Source organism: Megalopta genalis, chromosome 1 (genome assembly GCF_051020955.1).
Source record: "Megalopta genalis isolate 19385.01 chromosome 1, iyMegGena1_principal, whole genome shotgun sequence".
Classification (NCBI taxonomy): Eukaryota; Metazoa; Arthropoda; class Insecta; order Hymenoptera; family Halictidae; genus Megalopta; species Megalopta genalis.
The window spans coordinates 3,802,884-3,820,267 of record NC_135013.1 but is presented as its reverse complement, the minus strand read 5'-3'; the positions used below and the strand labels follow the sequence as shown (position 1 = coordinate 3,820,267).

General features: G+C 38.4%; 1 protein-coding gene and 1 long non-coding RNA gene across 2 annotated transcripts; one reads left to right on the top strand and one right to left on the bottom strand.

Moving 5' to 3' along the window:
* Position 1: 1 nt before the first annotated feature.
* Trhn (tryptophan hydroxylase) lies at positions 2 to 10,811 on the bottom strand. Its single transcript, XM_033475984.2, has 12 exons — positions 9,098 to 10,811; positions 7,591 to 7,695; positions 6,730 to 6,943; positions 5,904 to 6,007; positions 5,759 to 5,826; positions 5,620 to 5,670; positions 3,745 to 3,843; positions 3,613 to 3,659; positions 3,025 to 3,160; positions 2,075 to 2,201; positions 1,720 to 1,949; positions 2 to 1,420 (listed from the first exon to the last, which is right to left on the bottom strand). Exons 1-12 carry the CDS (start codon positions 9,194 to 9,196, stop codon positions 1,072 to 1,074), a joined length of 1,629 nt encoding a protein of 542 aa, XP_033331875.1. The 5' UTR covers positions 9,197 to 10,811; the 3' UTR covers positions 2 to 1,071.
* LOC117223616 (uncharacterized) lies at positions 3,754 to 6,392 on the top strand. Its single transcript, XR_004490973.2, has 2 exons — positions 3,754 to 4,797; positions 5,593 to 6,392. It is a non-coding gene; the product is annotated as an uncharacterized LOC117223616 (long non-coding RNA).
* Positions 10,812 to 17,384: the final 6,573 nt, after the last annotated feature.

Below are 17,384 nucleotides of genomic sequence, written 5' to 3'. Positions count from 1 at the left end.
ATACTTATTGTTACAGTGAACTATTTTTATTCTTTAATTAAATCATTGGCAACCACGCCGAATTGATTTACATATGTGAATTCGAAAATTGTGATTTGAACAAATGGTAAACATGTTTCACCAATTCCACATTTCCAAACAAAAATGGCGTTGATAAGCTTCTATAAAATATTTGAAGATAATTATTCCTCCAACAAGACAAAGATATCAGAGTTGAAAATAAATACAAACAAAGAATATACTAAGTCTGTCCAGACTGTTCATTGTACATACTGCATTGTGCACTGAGTTTTGACAAAGAGGCAGTATGTACATAATAAGACTAGATCGTATATCATATGGTTTTTTATGGCACAAGTCGACTGTTTTACCGACTCGGATATATTAAACTTAGGGAGGTTCGCTGTAGATAGCACCACATGTTCAATTGAAATATATACAAGAAAAATATAATATCACAGATGAGATCTCGTCTGTAATAATACATTTAATTTGTTGTACAACTTTTTCTCTATATTTCTTTTCTAAATCGATGTTCAGTAATGTTTATTAGAAAGTTAACAGAAAGTTGAATTTTCCAAATAAATATTATTATTATACCACATAATAAAATGTTCGATTCCAAAATACGTAATCTACCGGTCGTGTCCGAAAGAGAAAATTATAAAAATCAAGTCGCTATGAATAATAAATCGATAAGTAGTCGATTCAATGATGTACGTGGCACGTACATACATACATTTCTGTACGTACACAACTATGTCATACTATTTACACTATCGTAACGTCGTTACATACGTCGAATACTCATAAAACCAAAATTACTTCGAACCAGTCGACTATTATGCGTTCGTATCTATTGTGTATTTATTACCTTTTTAGATACTTCGGTATCTCAACGACACTCTATTTAAATTCGCTACAAGCATGAATTCTCCGTAAGGTACTCGTTTAGCTTATCTTCTTCGTGCTACATGCAGACATAACATTTACAGATACAATGCTTCTAAAACTAATTAATAGTACGCGTCACCGCATAACATGATATTTATACTCGTAGAATGGAATCGTTTAATCTTGCGCGACAATCGTATTGCTGTCAGAGGTGTACTCCATGTCCTGATCCTGCACGGTCTTTTGGGGCGCTTCTACGTTAGGGCTCTTGTCGATGTCGCTGTCGGACGACGACGTGTCCTGCGGTAACTCGATGCCGTGAGTTAATAGGCTGGTTATCCCCTCGACGTCTACGGTGCTGTCCTGTTCGTGTATCTTCTTCAGCGCGTTCGAAACGATACAAAGATCACCCCTGAGCTCGCTGACCACTGCGGTGATCTTCTGAGCGTCGGTGAGAACCTCCACGGATTGCGTGTAAGGGTTGTATCGTAATCCGAAGGGACGTTTTATTTGATTTGCGAACGAGCTAAAACAAACAATTATATGATCTTAACGTTTCACATACACGCTTCGACTTAACAGTTCTCCCAATTTTTTAATAACGACATTTTACAATAATTTCATTCGTAACAAGTCGAGCTACATTTGATTTTAAAGCGATCCTCGTAAATAATTTCACGAGTTTCTGGATTTTGTTTGTTGGAAAAACCTCGGAATGTTCGAAATAATTTTCGTAGCATTTGAAATAATTTCACGTAGGGAATATTGTTTCGCGATAAAAATTCACGAGTTCGTTACGGTGGGGGCAAAACAACAAAGGTGTACCGCATTTTCTCTTTCGCCTCTTCGAAGCTGTCTGTGTAATAGTAGTTGTTCTGGAACGCGGTGATGATGCACTCGCTTCTGCATGTGACTTCCGGCTCGAAGCGGAACGTTTTCTCCGGGGCGGAAACCGCGTGCTTCAGTTCCGCAACAGAAGACAGCAAACCGGCACCGTACACTCGAAGCACGCCGTCCTGTTTGCACAGACCGAACTCCACGGTGAAGAAGTACAGCTGGGCAGAGACAATAGAAAGAAACGGACAATGTACGGGAAGCAGGCGGAGGCTCGTCGGCACGAAATATATTTTCGTGAAGTTTTAATGAAACACAGAAACTGCCTCGGGCACGATGCACTCACCGTTGCCAATTTATTGATGTCCTCGTCCGTGGCGCCCAGGGAAGCCAGTCCAAGTTCCTGGGAGAATTGCGCGAAACTTGGATTCGCTAGGAGCGGCATGTGTCCCAACAATTCGTGGCAGCAATCTCTGCGAACGACGAAAGTACGGTCGGAGGTGACTACTCAACGACGGCCTAGCATTTATGTAGAATCGAAGTCAAGTCGACGGCGAATATACTCGCGTGCGTAATATTCGACGTAACAATCAGTAGAACCGACAAAGAAATACAGTAAATTCTTCTTAATTGACGCACAAATTGTGCACAAAAATGAACAATTTGGGAAGAGGAGATACGATTATTTGAGCCTCGTTTTTATAGTTATCGACTGTCAACAAATTAACCCTAAAATTTCTACATTTCTTAACCAAAGTTTCTTGACTTCAAAAACATATTAATTAAATAACTTTTAATGCATTGCCGTTCTTTCAATGTATTTTTGTTCTTCCAATGTATCGATTAATGTAAATACAAATCCCCGAGAATTTCTGACGTCGATCATCTCGAAAGTAGAAGAGGCTTCGCGGAAAAAGAATTTTTGCTGAAATCATTTTTTTACGATCTTAACACTTTATCATTCGGTCGTGGTTGAGGCTGCCACTCAGTAAGGACTGGCTTAGTCGCGCGCGCATTTGCTCCCAGTACCGGCTAAATTTTCGCTATTCATTGTGCTGTGCTTATTCCTTTAAAAATAATAATAAATAATAATATAATTATTATAATTATAATTCATAAGGATATGGGGAGGTCAGCATACAGGAGGTCAGCTACCAACAAAACAGTAAAGAAGCGAAAACCGTCGATAGCTAAAAGTCGATTAATAGGCTATCGGTCGATAAGCATTGGCAATCGAAAAGCCGATAAATAGGCTAGCGGTCGATAAAGTGTTAATTGTTTAATAAGTGGACTTACGGTTCGGGTGTGTAGAAGGGATCGGACGAGTGTCGAATATATTGGGTACAGTGAAACACACGGAAAGCAAGTCCTGCCAGAAAGTCCCTCGGAGACAAATAGCCGGCCACAGGACGAAGTTGGAATCCGGTCGTACCTTTGTTTTTGTCATCGTTAAGCGTGAGTTTGCGGAGATTTTGTTATCGTTAATTCGTCGACAGAGCATACAGAGTGTCCCAAAAATGTCTCGTAATACGGAAATGGCGGGTTCCTCGGATCATTTGAAGCAGCTTCTTACTTTACAAAAATGTTCTCCGAGGCACCGTTAACGAGTTATTAGCGAAAAACAGTGACCAATCAGAATCGAGGACGGCTGACGCGAGGCGGCCCAGCCAACCAGCGCACGAAGCCCGGTTCCGCTCATTGGCTCGGTCGCCTCGCGCCAGCCGAGCTCGCCTCACATTGGTCACTGTTTTTCGTTAATAACTCGTTAATGGTGCCTCGGAGAAAATTTTTGTAAAGGAAAAAGTTGCTTCAAATGAACTGTGGAACCCGCCACTTTCGGATTGCGTGACATTTTAGGGACACCCTGTATAATTGCACACTCACGTTTCAAGAATGTATTTACGTCCTGTAACTGCGGTATGTTGTCCTCCCTGTCGCAAAACAATACAAGATCACGAATCGTAATCGATGGTCGCGCCCTGATGGTAGCTCGACGTAATTACAAAAAACTGTTACCTATAACCGCAGTATTTAACCAGCCTCGGCCAATTTTCAAGGTACTCCTTGCACGCGTGTTTCTGGTACAGTTGATGCAACTCGCGGAACACGGTTCCCCTAGGCATCGAGCAAGATTTAAGAGTCGATACAGCAGCGAATAATGTGTTTGCGATTAATAACGATTATTTATGCTAGTACGATTTGCCGAGTGCTTTTGGCAGCAGAAAAGAAGGTTATGCGTAACAATGAACAGAGGTTTCAGACATTTACGACATGAGCAAAAGTAAACAGCTTCCCTGCGATAAAATTTTGCGATTTAGAGTTGAATAGAAAGTCTAACGGAACCTAAAATTTTGAGCAAAAGGCTCACTGACCGCGTTTAAATTGCGCGTCATAGAAGTGAAATTCGTCGAAGTTGTTTACGGAAAAGATAACCTTTTTGTTTCCATCGGGCAAGGTTAATCGGATTAGCATAAAAAAAGGTATCAATGAGTTAATTTTCACAAATATACAGTAATTGTATAACCATAACGAGATGCACACGTTGCAATTGAAGCACTATAAGTGCAAGTGAATATTCTTGTATTAAATCGACAACGAATTAATGCAACGAAGTGTACGCTATTTGTTCGGTTTGACTCTTCATTTCGTCAAACTCAAACCCTAAACTATAAACATCATCGACGATATTCAAAGTATAAAACGTTCGATGCAACAAACTGCAATTATTTTATCTCTCGTTGCCTGTTGATTTCCCTTTCGTGTATACTGTTCAATATTTTAACTGCCGACGTGTTTCATAAATTATTGAAGGGGCGGGGGAATAACTGATTTATCCACGCTTCCGTTGTACGTCGTACGTATTCGGTAGAAATCGGATTAGTATGGTCGCTTCCAGAGAGAGAGAGAGAGAGAGATCGCGAGGATAAATCGAATCAGGGCAATTAAGGAGCGCATTCAGCGCCCGGCAATCTTAGTTTGTTCACACGTCCCGAAGAAGTAGGAACGCGAATAAACTCTCCATCCTTCTATTGGCAAGATCTAGGCGACGAAGTGGGAGAGCGACCCGAAGTACGTAGCATAGATTCTTCGTTATAGATTGCCTTCGCGCTTCTCGAAGCACGTACAATGATTTTGTCATAACGAGCGCGAGTTCCAAATGAAGACTCGAGCAGTCCTTGATTTCACGATATAGAAAAGAATCGCGTGCAGATCAGAGTTTCTTTTCAATAACTTTTAATTGTCTTGTACTTTATAGCTTGTAGTTTATAGCTTGTAATTTATAACTTGTAATTCTATAATTTCTAATTTATAACTTGGCATTTTATAACTTGTAAATTATAACTTGGAATTTATAACTTGCATAATAATTTATAGCTTGTAATTTATAACTTGTAATTCTATAAGTTCTAATTTATAACTTGTAATTTTATAACTTGTAAATTATAACTTGGAATTTATAACTTGCATAATAATTTATAGCTTGTAATTCATAACTTGTAATTCTATAAGTTCTAATTTATAACTTGGAATTTTATAACCTGTAAATTATAACTTGCATAATAATTTATAGCTTGTAATTCATAACTTGTAATTCTATAATTTCTAATTTATAACTTGGAATTTTATAACTTGTAAATTATAACTTGGAATTTATGACTTGTACAATAATTTATAGCCTGTAATTTATAACTTGTAATTCTATAACTTCTAATGTATAACTTGGAATTTTATAACTTCTAATTTATAACTTGGAATTTTATAACTTGTAAATCATAACTTGGAATTTATAATTTGTAATTTATAACTTCTAATTTTCTAATTTCTAATTTGTAACTTATAATTTATAACTTATAATTTTTTCAGGCAAAAAGACTAAAAGGGTTTACGAACCATGTCCTGATTTCCTCCGCCGTATACTGAATACGGGGAATCTGTTGGCCACTGGAATGAAACAATAAGATGATAAACAACGGCTCGGAAGATCATCTAACAAAACTGTAATCTACATCGTTAAAAATATTTCACGTACTATCTATAATTGTTCGCGATGTCGGCGAATTGTTCACGACGTTTCCGATACACCGGATCTTTGAAGCCCTAAAACACCACGTTTGATTTATGTTACGAAGGAATTTAACGGTAACAATCGATTATTAGAAGAACGGAGAACGTACAGGGTGATCCGCGTCTAATTCGGATCCGTACATAAGCACTTTCTGAGCTTGATCTAGGTCCGCTATTTTTCGTGGGAACCAAGGCATGTCTACTTCGCTGAAATCTGTAATAGAAACATTTTTCGGTACTTCGGCTCCTTAACACATTTTCTGTCAATAACAGATGTAAGTAACAAGCTTGATTTTGTTATTGCACGCGAAGCAAATCAAATCAAATTTTGTGCACAAGCGAACGTTGCAACTAGATTGCGGATCTTTATGCAAAATAAAAAGTTATGCGAGATAATTGCAAGAGAGAAAAATTAGATAAAATTGAATTGTTCGTTTTAATTATTTTGATCAGTTGCAAATGGTACAACGACGTTAATTAAACTCTTCTTATATCTTCGGCTACTGAATTTTGCCACGAACGCGTAAAATCCGCGGTCTAGTTTTAACTACACCGCAATCACTATACCGTATTATCCAAAATAAATATTTTCTAAATAAGCAGTGGAATTTTGTATATTTCTTATTTATTTATTTATCGATCTGTTAAATCGTCACGTTAAAACTAAGATCTTTATTTACGTCGAAAAATCGAAGAGTTCCTGAAAATTACTAAAACTATATATTTATCTGATGGAAAAAATTAAAAAACAAATTAATTGCAGATGCTCGCGTTTGCTCGAGAAAAGTGTGTAATTCAGAAATGAAATGCGATTCTGGCGGAGAATATTTCGAGAATATTTCGCGGGAAATATGTTGAAGATGTCAGAGTATAAAAAATGTTTTTGAATGAATGAACGAACGAATGAATGAATTATTTAATAGAGATTATGCTCACCGAAACTCGGAGCGGCGGAAAGTGACGGACCGTGCGGAATGCTTCCCATTTGCTCGTACTGGGCCAAATTAATGGCGGCTACCTCGCGGCTCAACATTCTTGTTAATTGCTCCATCCTCATCGAATCGCATTCGACGTCAACGAGGATTTCGTACTCGGAGCCGCGACGCAGAGATTTCCGGGACTCGATGTGCACAACGTTCACACCTAGATCCTTCGCCGAGGACACGCAAAAACGCGTCTTAATACAGTAAATTTTCTCTAATCGACGCTCAGTTTGTACGGTGAATCTTCCCGAATTTTTCTTCAGCTTGTAAACAGAAGTGGACGATTTGGGAAGAAGACGTATTCGAGCCTCGCGGCTCATTTTCGCAGTTGCCTATCGCCAACAATTAAATAATCGTATCGCCTCATTCCAAATTGAGCCGTTTATTTTGAAAGTGGCATAAGTCACTTTACCGTAATGAAAAGTGGTGATTTTTTAATGTTTATACGAAATTATTTATACTGAGAAAAATATCTCAGTATCCTGAGATAACAAATACAAGTAAATCTTCTCGAAAGTTAGCATCCATATTTTTAAACGTGTCAAAACGCAAACCCTTAAATATATCGACTTAAAAACAAAGTGACTTATGCCACTTTCAAAATAAACGGCTCAATTGTCCATTTTTGTTCACAAGCCGAAGGAAAATTAGGGAGAATTTATCGTAGCCAGATTGAAGCAACTTCAAATTTGCTAATTTTATTTGTAGATTATTTAGAAGAAGGATCGTCGATTTCGCGCAACGCCACGTTTTTTTTTTAAATAGTCCACCGCAATTAATTCTTACTTTTTGGTTGGTTACAATTATTTCGTACCTGAAAGACCTGCAGAGCTCGTGCCAAGCCGCCGACTTGATTTTTCAACGAAAATATCACGGAACTTTTCACGTCGTTGTTCGGCCTGCGTTCTACCATGGGGATCTGAACGAATGAAAGAACATATGTACCTTGCAGTACGCTCGGATTTTGGGATATACGGTAAATTCTCCCTAATTCGCGCTCAGATTGTGCTAAAAAATGAACAATTTGGGAAGAGCAGATACGATTGTTTGAGCCTCGCGGCCACGTCTTTATAGCTACTGATTGTCAATAATTATAAAAACGAGCCACGAGGCTCGAACAATCGCATCTTCTCTTCTCAAATTGTCCACTATTGTGCGCGATCTGAGCGCGAATTGGGGAGAATTTACTGTAATCGACAGATGTTCCCGTCATGTCGCGGGAAATCAAATGCAACGCGAGTAATGTTTAACAAAAGGTATAAACCGACAAAAATCAATCACCGATCAACGCCGATGTTCCAGAGTTGTTCGATAACGCTCCTACAAAAGCTTAGTTCGACACTGCTTAGTTTGATATTGGGGTTTACGATTATATTCGAAGCAACTGCTCTTTCATTTAATTATTCTTTCGATGGAATTTCACGCCCGAATTCTCAGCCGATAAAAAGATCGACGAGATTGTCCAACAGAAGCCGACGCAAATTTTCCGTTAAAGTATCGTAAGAGAAGTCAGTGTTCTGTACTCGGTACCGTTTGCGTCTTTCTACTGCAAGTTCGACATCGAGAATCGTTCACGCGTTAATATTCTATAGCCGACAATAACCGAATAGAGCGAACATCCGCAAGAACTTTTATCTCTTACGTTTGCAATTTTGCAACAGACTCGCGAGAAACAAAACGGCACGGTAAATTCTCCCCGATTTCCCTTCGGCTGTGTAAACAAAAATGGACAATTTGGGAAGAGGAGACACGATTATTCGAGCCTCGCAGCTCGCATTTACAATTATCCATCGGCAACTATAAAAACGAGCCGCGAATAATCGCATCCTCTCCTCCCAAATCGTCCATTTCCGAAGGACATGGAGGACAGCCGAAGGAAAATTCGGTAGAATTTATCGCATTCCATATTCATCTACTTTCCGCCGCGAACTTCGAACTCGAACACTAATCGTTTCTCTCGAACAAACATCGAATCCTATTCCTTCCTCGCCGATATCGAATCGTCGCATTGAACATCGACGCAAAACGCACGCGAACGTTCTCTTCCTGGATAAAAGAGAATCGTCACCGATAAGAAAGCTGAAGTCAACGCGCCTCCCAAAGGAATCATAGAACGGGCCAGTTAAACGCTAACTTCTGTCGGGCTGGACGCTAAAACCGTAGGACCCGTACGAATCGCGAACGGTCTCCGATTTTCTCGCGAGAATGATTCTACTTGTTTCGCGAAAAAAAGACGCAACAAAATGATCGCGCGACGAGGCGAACCGTATCTAACGAAAACCGTGATCTATTCTACACTGTCGATTTCTTCGGCAACGTACGTCGGTGGCCTTGTGAATGGGGCTTCCCTCCTTGATGGTCCAGTGCTCGCCTCTTCTGTAGAGCCACACCCCCAGCAGTCCTTTGCCGGATCCACTCATGACGAACCGTCGATTCGACCTCGACCTCGACGAAATCGAACTTACAACGACGCAACTTCCGACGTGCTTCGGAAATTCGACTTCTCGATATTTTCCCGGCGGCGGACGCAGCCGGCGATCTCTTTCGAACTTTCGGCGAATCGGCGATTCGGCGCGCCGAAGTATTCGCAGGGGAATATGTCAGCTGGAGCCGGAGGAGTTCAATGATTCACACCCTCGGATGGCCGGAAGCAACAGTGTCCCGGTACCACCGTCTTCGGCTCTTCTTAAGACCTCGGTCCCCCCTGCGTACGCGTCCTTCCCCGGCGATGATCTTTACGCGATTGGTCGACGCACGGCGGTACCGCCATTCCCCATTGGTCGGACAGAACTTTCCATGGGGTTGAAGCCGAGTGTTGGCTCACCCCATTTAACTGTAACTGTGCCGGTTCCAGAATGTATTCCTTGTGACGTCACTGGAGCCCGCGAGATGTGGGTGGCGCGAGGCCCGATGAATGGCAGAAGAGATTGCAAGGTCTCCCGAAGAGAATCTTCTACCCCTCCTCCCTCTTGCAGCCTTCTCTATCCTTTTTTCCGAGCCCCGACACCGGCGTCCTTTCTCAGTAATTATTTTTCCAGTCGATTTTCCTGGCAATTAAGAAATCAATTCGTCGACGCGTCGCGGTTCGCTTTGGTTTTTAGTTTATGAACGGTCAAGCGTCACGGTAAACGTGTTTTTTACAGCTGTAGTAATTTCTCTTAGAAATTTTCGGGGGTTAAGATTGAAACTGGCGGATCCGAGAATACTAAGTCGCGATTCTTCGGGCCTCGCGGCTCGTTTTTTATGGAAACTCGGGGCAGTCGAAAAAAGGTAGATGAATGGAAGAATAACGATGACTTAATAAATAGAAACAAATAGAATAAAGATAGAAGTAGAATGAAAATGATGACTTGACTTTTTTATTTCTAATTATTTGCCACGATACGAAGGCAATTTAGAGTCCAAACAGACCATTTTCTGTTATTTTTATCATCGCCGTAGCAATAGATCGCATAGGCGTGGAACTAGCGCGGGGAAATTCACAGCAACCCGAAATTTAGCATTTCCCGGAGAAATTACTGTGCTTTGCGTTTGTTTCAATGGCATTGTGAAGTTATAGAACCCGGCATATCGATCGATTAAGCGAAATTTTGCAATGCGACGAAATGTTCGACAGAGAAAACGTCGGAGGATTTTTTTTAATGCTCTACTGACTAACTATAGTAGTTAATAATACGTCTAAAAATACGCGTACATCCAGATTCTAATACAATCGATAATAGTTCCATACTCGATCGCAAAAAGCCGTGAATATTTTTATTCGAAAGAAGTCCACTTCTTAATTTTTAGAAAAATCAAAATGGCCTCTGCGAAACCGGCGCGAACCGAGTCTATAGGTTTCTGGGACAAGCGAGATTAGCCGGCCATCGAGAAGACACGAATTCGTTTGACGACTCAGCGATTCCACATGGCACGTAGTCTCGTTCGGTCGTCAATGTCGATTTTATACACACAGATACACATTTTGCTTTTGTACGATTTTCTTTTTTTTTTAGTGTCCGTCGTCGACGCGAAAATATTAGGCGCACTTGTTGCTCTTTCAAATGAGAATGTTTCGGATGAAAAAGTTCAACGCGTGTCGTCGAACGCCGGTGCTAAAACGTCGATCGTCAGTTCTTAACAATTTTTTTATGTATCCACTTGTTCACGTTTTGTACTGTAAAAAATGTTCGAGGACTTTCAGATGATAATATGGCACGTATGCAATGATATAGATTGATTAATATTTATTAGTATTGTTATTCGATATATTTAATGATATTTTGTAAATTCTTTATGTATGCAGGGTGTCCCATAATTATGTTAATATCCAGAAATGGGTGATTCCTGAGGTCATTTGAAGTAACTTTTTCCTTTACAAAAATTTTCTCCGAGGCTTCGTTAACGAGATATTAGCGAAAAACGCTGACCAATGAGAGGCGAGCACTAGGCGGCGCGCGGCGGCCGAGCCAACGAGCGCTCGAAGTCCGGTTCCGCTGATTGGTTGGGCCGCTTCGCGCTAGGCGACCTCGCCTTTCATTGGTCACTGTCTTTCGTTAATAACTCGTTAACGATGCCTCGGAGAAAATTTTTGTAAAGGAAAAAGTTACTTCAAATGTCCTGAGGAATCACCCTCTTCTGGGTGTTAACCCTGTAGATTCTTCAATTTTTATTAGTATTGTTATCCGATATATTTGACAATATTTCATAAATTCTTTAAATATAAATATCGAATAGAATTCTTCAATTATATATTAATCAATTATTATGTAATCAAGTGTATATTTATTCCAAATTTTCCGACGCAATTTACGCTACGTATTTTCGATTGAAATCACTGTATATATTATATCCTACATAATTTAAAGGGTATTTTGCCCGTTCAATTACTAAATAACAATAATACGATTACTCAAGATTATTTTACACAAATATACACTTGCATACATTACAAGATTCGATTCATTAATACTTTCAATTTTTCATTATACCATATGAAAATAATAAAAACTAAAAATAATAATAAAAACTAACCAAAAAAAGAAAATAATAAAATAATAAACTTTACGCGTTCATGACAATAATCACTGGCAGAAAAGCAAACTGCGAGGACGTCGCGCGAACTTACGAACATCCTAATCTCCTGTCCGACATAACAAAGCAACGTAAAACAACAAATTTTCCAAAAAATAAAGTGCAAAAAGGGATGTTCGCGCAGAATTGTTCGCAGGATCGTTCACTTATGCTCGTAAAATCATCGATCTCTCGAGATTGTTTCACGAACGTTTTAAAAACGCCGTTCGGTAGCGGATAAAGAGAGCGGCGCCGACCGGAAGTGCGGTTCGTCCCCGAAGAATTGGATTCCTTTTCAATGAGACAATCGTTCCCGGCTTGTATTTATTTTCCTGGAACAAAGGGAGCGGTTTCATAAAAGCTCGAACGGCCGGAGGACGACGACGGGTTCCTCCGTTTCTCTCGCGGCAAAGCAGATGCAGCACATTACCGATGTCCATCACTTACCACTATCAGCTACCATCCAGCGACGCTACCCCTCGCTAAATTATACCGGACGCTCCCGCGGCATTAGGAGAATTGAAAGTATCATTCGATCTGCGTAGAGGATGCTTCCCTTTATCGCGCGCGGCGTTCGCCGCTCGACGACGAATCGTTTTCGGCGCCGCGCTGGCATACGTTCGCTCGCAAAAGTGCCGGTGATAATTACATTTTATATAGATCATAGAGTTAACGAATCGTCGGATCACGATTAAATATCGTATGTGTTCGGCGATTCGAAGCTTCCGGAGTTCGACGTATGCCGGCGAAATTGAATCAATTTTTGAATTCGAATCGCTGGATATATTTTATTCTGCGGTATTCTTGGTATTTCGGTGGTATCTTGGTAAAGTGGTATTTTTCCCGGTTAATTAGTAAGTAATGGTAAAAACAATAATAACAATAATTTCTGTTTTTTGATTTTTATAGCAGGAGAAAATCTTCAACAAGATTCCCGAAGGCGGCTATAATGTTAATAATAATGATAATAATGATAGATAATTATAATGATAATAATAACAGATAATAATAATACTAGGTAATGATAATGATAATAATAACAGATAATAATAATGATAATAATGATAGATAATAATAATTATAATAATAACAGAGATAATAATAATGATAATAATAGTAATAGAGGTAATAATAATGATAATAATAAAAGATAATAGTAATGATAATAATAGTAATAGAGGTAATGATAATGATAATAATAACATATAATAATAATGATAATAATGATAGATAATAATAATGATAATAATAATAGATAATAATAATGATAATAATAATGATACTAATAATAACAATAATAATAATAATAGGTAGTAATAATGATAATAACAATAACAATAATATTATTTAGAATTTCCAAGATTAATTGTATAAAGAAATGTTCGGGATTATCGCATTGATTCGCCCGATGAGAATTTTTATAAGACACGATCTGGGTCAAATAAATCTAGAGGATTCAGAAAAAGTTGAACAAGATGGCCGCTGGCGTGCAAGCAGCTGCCGTAGAGTGTGTCGGAAGATTTTATGAATTCTAAGTTTATCTGATAAGATAAATTGATTTTCTGCGTTATAATTCAATAATTCAATTCACTAGCGACATTCGCTGAAATACGAGATTAATTTCGATTCGAACGTATTTCGACCCGTATTCTCCGGACCGCTTGTCTTACGTTTAGCTGGATTGCCCCCACAAAACCGCGATATCTGCTTCGTCAGGCTGTTCCTTTGAACTGAGATCTGGACGTTTCTAATTTGCTACATTGAACGAAGTTCGGAGGCCGAGGGAAGACTACAGAAGAGCGTTTATGGTTATGTTTAAGGCTCCGTTGCGACTTGACGCAGTAAAATATGGAATCTCGATAATCAATTAAGCGATACGTACACGTTTTGAAACACGCGATAATGTACGGAGAGCTTTTTTCAACGTTTAATTGACATTAAGTCGACCGACGAGTTGGTTCGCGCGCGCGAATTCTCGTAGAAAAATATTAAGGATCGGTCATTAATAATAACGAACCGTTTAATTCTTCATTCTTCGCCGATTTGAGAACAATTTACTGAAAACAATTTATCGCTGCCAGGTAATTAGCTCATGTTTATTATTTATTACAGGTTATGCTTTCAACATTATTAACATTATTACTGTTTACATTTATTACTACCGGTTAATTAGTTCACATTTATTATTTACTAACGATTACGTTTTTCGCATTATTAAATTAATATTATTGGTTACTGTTTACATTTATTACTATCAGATAATTAGTTCACGTTTATTATTTATTACCGGTTATGCTTTTAGCATTATTAACATTATTACTGTTTACATTTATTACTACCAGATAATTCGTTCACATTTATTATCTAACAACGGTTACGCTTTTCACATTATTAAATTAACATTATTGATTACTGTTTACATTTATTACTACCAGTTAATTAGTTCACATTTATTATTTATTACCGGTTACACTTTTAACATTATTAAGTGAACATTATCTAAAAAACTGCAAACTATCTGTCTGAAATAATATAAAAATATGTAACTTCTCAACAACATGTTATTCTCGACAACATTTCGTACATTCGATGTAATGCAAAATAATCTCAAAAGAGATGAAAATTGTTCTAAAAAGGAAGGGAATAAATAATGAACATTATTATCGTTCGTTCGAACTAGATATCAGTCCGTTTAATTTTATTTATCCTAGACCAGCACGTTTTGAAACAGATACGAATGATCTCTTTCGCGAAGCTTTCTAAAAGAATTTCGATGTGAAATATGATTTATATCTCGTTCTCGGTTCCATCGATACAAATCGTCTACTTCAAACCGATTCCATCGATTAGCGAAAATATCGAAGGGACTCTAAGTAAGAACAAGACGATGGGTATTCGTTGTTTGCCGACAGCGAGATCCTCTTGGTGTTCGCTCTCAGCACGAATGAAACGGTTTGATTGAAAGAAAGGAGTCGAATGTAATCGAGATCGAAGGTAATCGAGGAAAAAAAAGATTGTGAAAATACCGAGCCGAACGAGCGCGGAATATTTCCGACGATGTTGCATAAATGTCGCACGGAATATTACAATCCATTTTGTTTCGCTCGAACAGCCGTGCATTACGCTCGCAGACTTTGCGAGTGTTCATTGGGTTTGCTGGATTGTTAATTGCATGCGAAAAAAATTTGCGAGTGCAATCAGTGCAATGGTTTCAGCTACGTTTCTTCTGCGGAGTTTATTTATTCTGAAAAATTAATATACAGTAATAGAGAGATTGTGCACAAAAATAGACAATTTGGGAAGAGGAGATACGATTATTCAAGCGACTTGTTTTTATAGTTACCGATTGTGGACAACTACAGGGTGTCCCAGAAGTATTGTATGAGCGTTCCTGAAGTGATTTGAAGTAACTTTTTCCTCAGCGAAAATGCAATCCGAGGCTTCGTTTACGAGTTATTAGCGAAAAACAGTGGCCAATGAGAGACCGCGCACGGCTGACGCCCCACCCTCGCGACCACTGCCGCTGCGTCAGACGGCCGACGCGACGCGGCATTGGCCGCACTCGTTCTCTGATTGGTCGCTGTTTTTCGTTAATAACTCGTGAACGAAACCTCGTAGAACATTTTCGCTAAGGAAAAAGTTGCTCCAAATCACCTCAGGAACGCTCGTACAATAATTTTAGGACACGCTGCATAAAAACGAGCCGCAACGCTGGAATAATCGTGGCCTCCTCTTGTCTACAAAAGTTGTCCATTTTTGTTTCCAAGCTGAACGCAAATCAGGAAGAATTTACTCCAATTTGAGAATGATCGAAATATTTGTCTGCGTAGAATACGTTCGCGCGTTAATTTCGGTCGGGTTCGCGAATTGAATCCGGAAGAAACGCAAGACTGTTTATCGCGCCGCGTTTCAAACAGCGGATCCCGAAACTTTTGATACGGCCAACTTCTGTAACTCGATTAACCGACATTAATCCCTCTTCGTTGCCTACATCCGCTGCCTCTTGTTAAACACTCTATTCTCTTTAACAACGTTCCCAGCTTGCCACGTGAAACACAATTCCATCAACGATTGATCAACCGACTGCGGACTTTTACGCGAAATAGAAATTTGCTGCATCGTTTGCAAAAAGATGCAGATTCTTTAATCGTTTCAATTGAGTCAAAATAATATACTGACATTTTTTATTTGTTTCGTACTTTCTATTCTTCCTTTTATCATTTTAATTGATTAAAAATAGAGAGAGTACATTGACATTTATAAATTCTTTTGAACTTTCCATTCTTTCTTTATTCGTTTTAATTGGTTGAAAATAATACACTGACATTTTTTAATCCTTTAAACTTTCCATTCTTTCTTTAATTATTTTAATTGATTGAAAATAATACACTGACATTTTTTAATCCTTTAAACTTTCCGTTCTTTCGTTAATTATTTCAATTGATTGAAAATAATACACTGACATTTTTTAATCCTTTAAACTTTCTATTCTTCCTTTAATTATTTTAATTGATTGAAAATAATACACTGACATTTTTTAATCCTTTAAACTTTCCGTTCTTTCGTTAATTATTTCAATTGATTGAAAATAATACACTGACATTTTTTAATCCTTTAAACTTTCTATTCTTCCTTTAATTATTTTAATTGATTGAAAATAATACACTGACATTTTTTAATCCTTTAAACTTTCCATTCTTTCGTTAATTATTTCAATTGATTGAAAATAATACACTGACATTTTTTAATTCTTTTTAACATTCCATTCTTTCTTTAACCATTTTAATTGACTGAAAATAATGCACTCACATTTTTTAGTTCTTTTGAACTTTTCATTGTTTCAAATTGCAACTATTCGATTTTGTTATAAACGCATAGAATCCACAGACTATTAATAAATGCTACGATATGATCTATCGACGCGAAAGAACCTTGAAATCGAAGGGGGACTTGTTTTCCTTAAAAATTCCTCGTTTTGTTCTTTTTTAAATTCGAAGGTTACTGAGTCGCAATGCGATGCAGTAACAAACTTTGTTGATAATTTTAACGGAATTTAAAAAATGTTGTTATTCAATTTTGTTATTCGATACGATCATCATTGTCATTTAGACTGTTCGCGACGTAACAGCGTGTTCGTTTTGTTGGTACGTTTTTCTTCTAATGTATCTGCTCCATAAAAATTTTATCTGCCGCCGGGATACGCCGTTCGATAGTGGAACAGACATTCCTCTGGGAGATTCCTATCGCGTGTTCGTTTCCCTGATCAATTTTCGCATCCGAAACAAATTCCCTGGATTATGTCCTGCGACTGTCCGTACAAAATTCACTGACGAGGCATTTGGTAATTGCCGCTAAAAATTAAGGCAATTAATTGCTAAAAAAATCACCGATTGTCAACGATTATAAAAACGAGCCACGAGGCTCGAACAATCGCATTTCCTCTTCCCAAATTGTCCACTTTTGCGCGCGATCTGAGCGCGAATTGGGGAGAATTTACTGTATTCAACAGCTGTCCGTCACATCGCGGAAAATCAAATGCAACGCGAATAATGTTCA